Here is an 8,706-nt window from a genome sequence, read left to right on the forward strand (position 1 = left end):
TAGATGAGCCGCTTACCATAGGAAAGTAGCCACTGAACAATTACCGTGCAGTAGTTAACCCCTTTGGGGAAGAAGAATTGTTTGGTAATCTCAGTGTTGTCAGGCATATGAGGACAGAGGATAATATATAAAGAGTAGACCTGACTATTCGGTGTATGTGAAGGCAAAGGGAAAGAACCATAACCAGAGAGAAGGATTCAAACGAATGTAGTACTGTCTGGCCATTCAAAGGGGCACATAACTCTCTAACGGTATTATCTCAACGGGCGGCTGGTGCCATAGCCAACTTGCTACTTACCTACCTATATATATATATATATATATATATATATATATATATATATATATATATATATATATATATATATATATATATATAATGTGTGCATATGTATAAACAGTATCCATTACTACTAAAAAATAAAGCTTAAACCATTATCAGTGTAATAAAGTTAAATGTCAACAGTACAATGCCATACAGAATACAGTATTGTGTAAAACTTCCTCCATCGCAAAACAGCCCTTTCCTTACCCTACCTACTTCCTGCTGAAACAAACTCTCCTTTCCTCTTCTTATAAAACACTTAAAATAAAATCTACAGCAAGGTCATGTTCATAAATGTTTTGTGTACCAGGACAAATGTTTCAATCTAATGTGACTCGATATACTATAACGATCGACAATGAATGAAAAGTCATATGAAACATCGAATGCTGAACATAGAGTTTTATCTACTTATTTTAATCACTTGGAAATTTTTAACCCTAATTTGGAAAAATAACGTTTTATTCAGTCATTACCTACTCCAATAATGTAAAATAAATTTGACAGCATCATTTAATAAGTGAGTTAACGGAAAGATAATAGTTTTGTATGATCACCAAGGTACTTGGCAGCTGAGAAATGATGCAGGTAATTGATAACAGACAACCAGAAGCGGTTACAAACGAGCTTAGTGTTTTAGTGAATGATCAATCGGGATGCAATAGTTGATGATGGAAAGATATATTGTAGTTTGCAAGTGATGTTATTTACAGTCGTTTACGTTAACCCCTTGAATAATAAAGTTGGCCTTAGCCTTAACAGAGATCAGGAATATCACAAAGGGTAGAAGGCAATATGATGTGAACTCCATTGGAACTAAGATTTACAGATTATTTATTCTCATAAAATACTTACATTCTATACCTCACTGTACACTGGCAGTGCTGTAGTAAATTGTTATTCAAAATACTAAACATCAATTGGTGATGATTCCAATCCGAAGTTCGTTCTTGTATTGCTTGCAAGCAGGACACACTGTAACAAGAGAAGTGGGAATTGCTGGTTAGGTCCCACATCTAAAGGAACTATGCAGTTCCTCCCACATGTTCTGACCATCTTCGTGTATTATGTGACTGCAGTAGTAATGATAACCTCTTACATATTACTTGGAACCAGTTCTTTGAATGATAACCAAGGCAAGGTTACATAAAACAAAAGAGGAAGGCTACATTTTTTACTCAAGAACATACACAGACATAAATCAAACCACCAAAATGGCTAATTACAATTTATGTAAAAGAGTATAATTCATCATGCTGGGGTGTCACTTTAATTATTCAAAGTAAACCCAGCATTAATACTGGAATATAAATTTGGTATTAGATTTTACATCAGATAACCAATTATTGTTACCGATATAAAATCCTTTTTTCCTTTTACTCATGATGATAATATGGTTTTCTAATATCTACGAGAGATTCCTTATTTTTTTATTCTTTTAATTCAGTTGGCTTGTGTACTTAGAAGGATATGCATGGGACAACTATTTTCTATTGGTTAGTGATGATCAAATCCTATCATAACAAAATAAGAATCTTGTATCATTAGTTTGTGCACCATCTAATACTATGAGGAATCCTGAAAAATCTTTTATACATTTTCAAATTCACTCATCGTGATACTATAGTCTGCTGCTTTCAATTTTCCTGTTGATCACATCACTTGGTTAAAACAATTTCGACAAAGACTTAATAGCGAGTTTCTTACACTAACAAAAATGAAAACAATATATTTCTCATTGAAGCGTGGGTTTGATTGTGCATAATTATTGCAGTTTTGAAAATCTACGAGCAATTTAGAATGGAATACGGACACTCTAAAAAGCCTCTCTGTACTAATAAACCCCAATTTTATGTCTGTCGACCACAGGTACAGACAAGGAATATGGAGTGTTGTAATTCTAAATAAGGTCTATCATACATAATCAGACTTGGTTATGCAAATAACCAGGTGAAATGTATGGCAATATCCCTCTCTGTGTATTGATATGAAAATTATCTATAAAATCATTCTTCTTATTAGTTTAATTGCCTTTTCCTATTTAATTTTGCAATCTAAAATGGACGATTGTCTATGTGACATGTCTTTTACACTATGCACTATAGCAAGTTACTAAATATGCAGAGATAAAAGAGCATCATAATATTATTTGTACATTATAGACAAATTAGTAACAGATGAGCAACATCAACTTCTCAGTAAAAAAAAATTTAAGCATATTTTCTGGATAATTGATATTCTTGTTATTTTAGCAGAGAAAACAACAAATTTAGAAAGCCAAATTTCAAATTTCTTTAAACAAAGGGAGTTGTGTGATGCATCATCTTCAATTTACACTTACTTATCCAAGTATAAGGAAAATATCTTCATATTTTTTACTAAGGGCTCGGAAGGGGCAAAGATTATGATTTCTAAAAATAAAACATGTCCCAAAGAACTCTTGCAGAAGATTTCAAGTACATCTTCTAATATATCAAAATGTCGAAACAGTTTATCTCACGAGGGTTGATTAATATTCATCCAGTTTCTACTGAACGACATCAAGCCATTATATGTGATTTTTTTGGGAACTAGAATGATTAAGAAATATATCTCATTTACAATGTTGCTAAATAATTCAATAAACTTTAACAATTACCATGGGCGTGGTGTTCTTCAGTATAATCTTTGATATAAATTTCTAGCAAGTTGAAAATTAATCTAGGTAGTAAATACCATCTACTATATTTTATTTTGGAATTCAACTGTGCTGGTCCCCTTCACTCGGATGACAATTTTCTTCTTCTAAAGAAAGAAAAAAAGAGCCCTTAAACTAAATGGAGTGACACAAATTGAATGTTCTACTCCGGGAACATGTAGAATTAACCTTAATGCCAGTCCGACCACTCAAATTCAGATCTGAAAGAGTCACGGCCACTCATTCCTTCATCAAGGGCATTGCGACGTTTTGTGATGGCAGTTTTGAGAATAACAGATATATCATTGAGAGAGTTCTCGGGCATATTTGTCAAATCAGTCAATTCAGATGGTCTTACAGGACGCAGCCTTTGCTTTTGACTTAACAGCTGTTCAGATGTCACCATCAATGGGCCAAACTGTGAGCGAGAATCCACGACCCTTCTTCGGGCTGGACTACGCGGAGACCGGCGTCTCTCTGGACTGTAGTTGTAATCTGATTGCTCTGGAGAGTGATGATTCACTTTTCGAGGAGAGGGTGAAAGGTGACGCTCAGGGGAAGCTCTTCTGGGACTGGGGGAATGTCTTCGCTTGGCCTTTTCTATATAATGATCCTCGAATTCATCTGAAGGGTTGTTAGAATCCCCATAACTGCTACCTTCAATGCTAGTCCAAGACTCATTCTGGCTATCCCCAAGACTGTCTCTACTGTCAGCCAACCTCTCATGATTCCTCCGGTGAACATTTGCTAATCTCCTTGGCTCAGCTGAGAGATTCTGTTCTCTTTCATATTTCTTTTTATAATTCCTGTCCCTGGGTAAGTCTGAGTATCTGTCACTCGCTCCACTATAATGTCTTTCAGGGCTTCTACCATCCATGCGAATGTCATTATATCTCACACTACTCTCTAAGCTTCTTGATCGTTTTTTCCGACCTGCTTTCGCCTTATTGTTACTTCTTCGTTCAATTATCTGCTTAGGTTCTTTTTTACCACGATTAAAGTTACTCTTCTCATATTCCAAATTTTTCTGAATATCATAATTTTGACGATCCCTATTAGATTTATTTCTGACTTTTGCAATATCAGACTTAATAAGGTATTCCCTCTCTCGACCATTTCTACGCCTGTCGTTTTCTTTTGAATACTTCTCAGAGTTCGATCTTTCATTTCTGTATCTAGCAACTTCTTCGGAATAGCTCTCTTTTCTTCTCTGCCTACTGCGGTCCATTCGGTTAATATGCTCAACACTAGAGTGTCTCTGTTCTCTAACGGACTGCCTCCTCTTTACATCACCTACAACTGTCCTTGAAACTTTGCTCGACGACCGTCGAACACCCTCTTTGTGAGGGCTGAAATCCCTTGTTTGATTCTTCTTGAAATTAGGACCTCTACCCTGGGACACATCTCTTGTATATGGATGTCGAGTGGGTGAAGATCGACGGTATGGAGAATTCTGTCGTCGAGGAGATTCATCTTGCCCGCCTCTTGATGATGACATACCTAAATTGTAGAAAAATTAAATAAGCTTTCTGTTAACAAAACAAAAAAATCTTCAACTACAACACTTCCAGTTGCTAGTTAATTGTTACATAAACTGAAGACCACCTAAAGATTATGAGATTTTAGAAGTAACGCAAGCTGAAAAACTAAAGTAATAAACATAATGTCGTCTTAAGTATTATCAATATAGAGACTTTATAGAAATGCTATGAACAGTGTATTGTACTTCTATGTCATAAAATCTTATCATAAGTACCCCTTAGTCGTGGCTGTGCCTTGAGAATGTCTGTTAAATTACCAACGTCAGTTTCCAGAGTATCATAAACATTTGCTGGATACTCTCTCTCATCCAATTCTCTACCATTCAGTTCCCGATTCTTATTAGCCCTTTGTTGTTGGAGGGAACGTCGTACCAGCTCTACACTTTGTTCAACCACACTGATGATGGTCCTGAGGAAATAGAAGAAAACTGGTTAACACAATAACTCTATAAATAAGTCAACAATTACTAAAGTGAATAGCCAGAATACTAATAGGAGAAGATAAGGTGGACCAAAAATTGCAATGGATTGACTGTGTGAAAAGATACAAGGGAGATGGGATTGAGTGAGGAAGATGCACTGGACCAAAGGAAATGGAAGAATGTGTTGAAGGACCATTAAAGTGACCCCAAATAGGACAAGCTTGTAGAGAAAGATAAAACTAAAGTGAATCACCAGATTACTGATTGATATCTCCAAGTCACTGAATCTCGAGTCAATAGTAAAGTAAAAGATTCAGACAAGATTCATGTAGTCTATGAATGCGGTTGATTGGAAATGATTCTAACCTAGCAGCAGCTACATCGGAAAGTTGTGATGACTTGATGTTAGCTTTTTGTAGAAGTCCACGCCAGGATGAGGGTATAGCAGCTGTCTCTAAAGCTCCCAGAATCTCTTCAAAACTTGGTCTCAGTGAAGGGTTCTGGGCCCAGCAGGAAGTGATAAGTTCCTTCAGTTCTCTGGACATTCGGGACACTGGCAGCGTTGGTCGGCCTCCTGATTCAGTTCTTTCCATTATCTGTTGATAGCAAAATATTTTTTTTTATTAGAAAATTAATTAGGCTTGTTAAGATTCCTGTTTTAAACATCAGTGATATAGTGTTGATATACTGAACCATAAGACTATAACATTGATACATGCATTTGTAACATTATTGGTTTAATGGCCTGAAAATTTAAACACTACACACACACACACACACACACACACACACACACACACATATATATATATATATATATATATATATATATATATATATATATATATATATATATATATCTATATATATATATATATATCTATATATATATATATATATATATATATATATATATATATATATATATATATATATATATATATATATATATCATAAGTTGTAACTAGTCTACTGCATGATAAAAGCCTCAGACCTTCCACTCGGGCCTGTTTATGGTTTTTCTATGCCAGGCTATACGTGAACATTTTCTTACCCTGCTTCTTTTGCAATCTCTCTTAATGTCCATCTATTACCTGTCATTCGCATTATATGTCCTGCCCATGTCTATTTCTTTTTCTTACATTTTCTTAGAATATCCTCTACTTTAGTTTGCTCTCGTATCTGTTTCTCTTTTTCTAGCTCTTAGTGTTATTCCCATCATTATTCTTTCCACAGCTCTCTGAGTTGTAACTAGCTTATGTTCTAAGGCTTTAGTAAGGCTCAAAATTTCCGATGCATAAGTTAATACTACTATGACCATCTGATTACTTTTACTCTTCTTAACTATGAAAAGTAATTATGTATGCGTATATTTATCTACAGTACACAGTGTACATAGTTTTCCACCTTAATCATACAGTTCATAGATGATGTATTTCTTTGTTAGATTAATCATAATGTGAGCTGAGATAACCCAGATAAAGAGAAAATTCTCAAGATGAAAACATTTGTGGATTTTTTTTACTGGAGCACAAGTCTCTAAAGTCATGGGTGAAATTGTCAATGAAGAATTTTTTCACTTTGGTTGATAATAAGATTAAATAAAATTATTGAGGAAGGTAAATAGTGTCCAATCCTTATGAATTGGATATTATAAGTATATACTGTACTAACCCAATAATCAATAACAGCTGACAGGAGAGAAACTTTATGGTTTGAAATTAACTAATTTTGAATTGAGTAACATTGTGTTTGAATATGAAAAGGATGTTACAAATATTTAGGAACTTCAGATTATTATATTTAAGTGAGATCTCTTATCATTCAAAAACTATCGCTATCCAAATATAATTTCCTGCTTACTATGAATTCTTTCCTACTATGCATTCTTTTAGACCATATAACTATGAATAGGACCATCTGATTGTTCTAAAATTACCCTAATAGAATTCTTTGATTACGTCAAGAAGTTACGGTATTTTAGATAAAATATTCTGCCAATAATAACTTAAATTGCTTAACATTTTCGTAATGACTTACCTGGAATATATCTAAACCTTTGAACGGATGACTGGACGTCAACATCTCCCATAAGATAATGGCAAAACTGTAAACATCACATTTGGCTGATACCTCTCCCTTTGTCAGTAGTTCAGGTGCCATCCATGCTGGAGTTCCCCTTAAACAGATATGAGTTTTGATAAGAACAAAAGTTTCAAATACTGAATAAACAATGGGAAATTAAGACATGATTCTACAACTCTACATCATATAACACACGACTAACATATCCAGAGCTAATAACAAATATCTATTTGAAGTCATATACTCAAGTCTACGAATTTAAGGAATGCAATTTTTTACTCCTAGCAGATGCCACACTGTGTTGAGTATGCCCCATTATAACAGTAATCATAATCAAAGAAATTAAAGAAATTAAAGAAATCAAAGCCTACCTGATTGATCCTCGCTGTTGAGGAGAGCCGGACCTCGATCGTCTCAATATAGAGAAACCAAAATCTGCTATTTTGGCTCTCATGTAGGAGTCAAGTAACACATTCATTGATTTTAAATCCAAGTGGAGAACCTGAGAAGCAATATTATAGCTTAGATTTGGCATTGAATCATAAAAAAAGAAATGAAATTGTTAATATAAAGGAGAATATTCGATTCTAGCACTTAGAAGAGAAAAGGGTAGGTCAAGCCGAAGAGAGACTTATGTTAAGTAGGTAGGGCATTTTTAATGGATAAACTAATAAATTAATAAATAATTAACGAATGAATAAATTAATATATACATAAATAAATTTATATAAATCGAAAATAAACGAAAACACCTTTACGTTACTCATGGATAATTTTTTTTTTATCCTTGAAGTAATCATCACTCGAAGCTCAGAAAAGTATTTACTTCTTCCAGTACTGTGCCTGTTCTTCCAGGTTTGTGACTTATCCATACTTATATTGTATCAGAGCTTCACCCCAATTCAAAAATATCCAAATTCACTTTCGGATTCTACATCTATTATAATTGCATTAATATAATACTTTGTTGAATGCCACATATGTGAAGATAAAGAATAGAAAGGGCAGTGTAATAGTAATATATCCGAAAACTATTTATAAGCTTTTCATTCAGAATTTAAAAAATTCAATATCATAATGCATACCAGATTTCTTAATTATTGTAAAGTGTAATATAAAGTTTTAGGACCTCAGCACATTCTGGTAAAACTTAGGAAAGACAGAGCATCCAAGAACGTAGGCCTGCATTACCTGAGGATCATGTCGATGTAAGTAGTTCATTCCCTGGGCAATATCTTTGGCCACTACGAAGTATGCTGCGTGGTCCAGCTTATCTCTTCTGTTGAAAAAAATACGTTTCATATATGCTTGAACAATAGGTTATATTTAAGTGGCATATAAATGGAAGATCTTATGATAGGGATATTTCTTGAAGCAAGAGAGACTGTTTAGAATTTATAGAAGAAAGTTTAGCAGATAAGGGCCTTTCATGCAAACAAAAAGGTCATTATTCCTCCGATATGCAACAAGACGTTTTTAAATTATCGGTAACGGTGGTTGGGCGTTTTAAAAGTATTATCTTTTCAATTAATATATATGAATGGAAATGCAGCTCTTCTGGGAAAACACACCAAAATCAAACCATTGTTATTTACTCTTGGGTAGTGCCATAGCCTCTGTACCATGGTTTACAACTGTCTTGGGTCAGAGTTCTCT

At 34.1% G+C, this 8,706-nt stretch overlaps 1 protein-coding gene across 1 annotated transcript in view; it reads right to left on the reverse strand.

Annotated features, from left to right (window-relative positions):
- Positions 1-1,500: 1,500 nt before the first annotated feature.
- The window catches only part of LOC137620680 (uncharacterized), a 20,483-nt gene continuing 13,277 nt past the window's right edge, over positions 1,501-8,706 (reverse strand). The window contains exons 5-10 of the mRNA XM_068351025.1: positions 8,242-8,329; positions 7,422-7,552; positions 7,006-7,144; positions 5,332-5,561; positions 4,759-4,952; positions 1,501-4,502 (exon numbers count right to left, since the gene is read on the reverse strand). Of these exons, the coding sequence (XP_068207126.1) occupies positions 3,193-4,502; positions 4,759-4,952; positions 5,332-5,561; positions 7,006-7,144; positions 7,422-7,552; positions 8,242-8,329 (2,092 nt within the window). The 3' untranslated portion in view covers positions 1,501-3,192. The remainder of the gene's footprint in view (positions 4,503-4,758; positions 4,953-5,331; positions 5,562-7,005; positions 7,145-7,421; positions 7,553-8,241; positions 8,330-8,706) is intronic.

The sequence above is a fragment of the Palaemon carinicauda genome, chromosome 27, assembly GCF_036898095.1.
Source record: "Palaemon carinicauda isolate YSFRI2023 chromosome 27, ASM3689809v2, whole genome shotgun sequence".
NCBI lineage: Eukaryota > Metazoa > Arthropoda > Malacostraca > Decapoda > Palaemonidae > Palaemon > Palaemon carinicauda.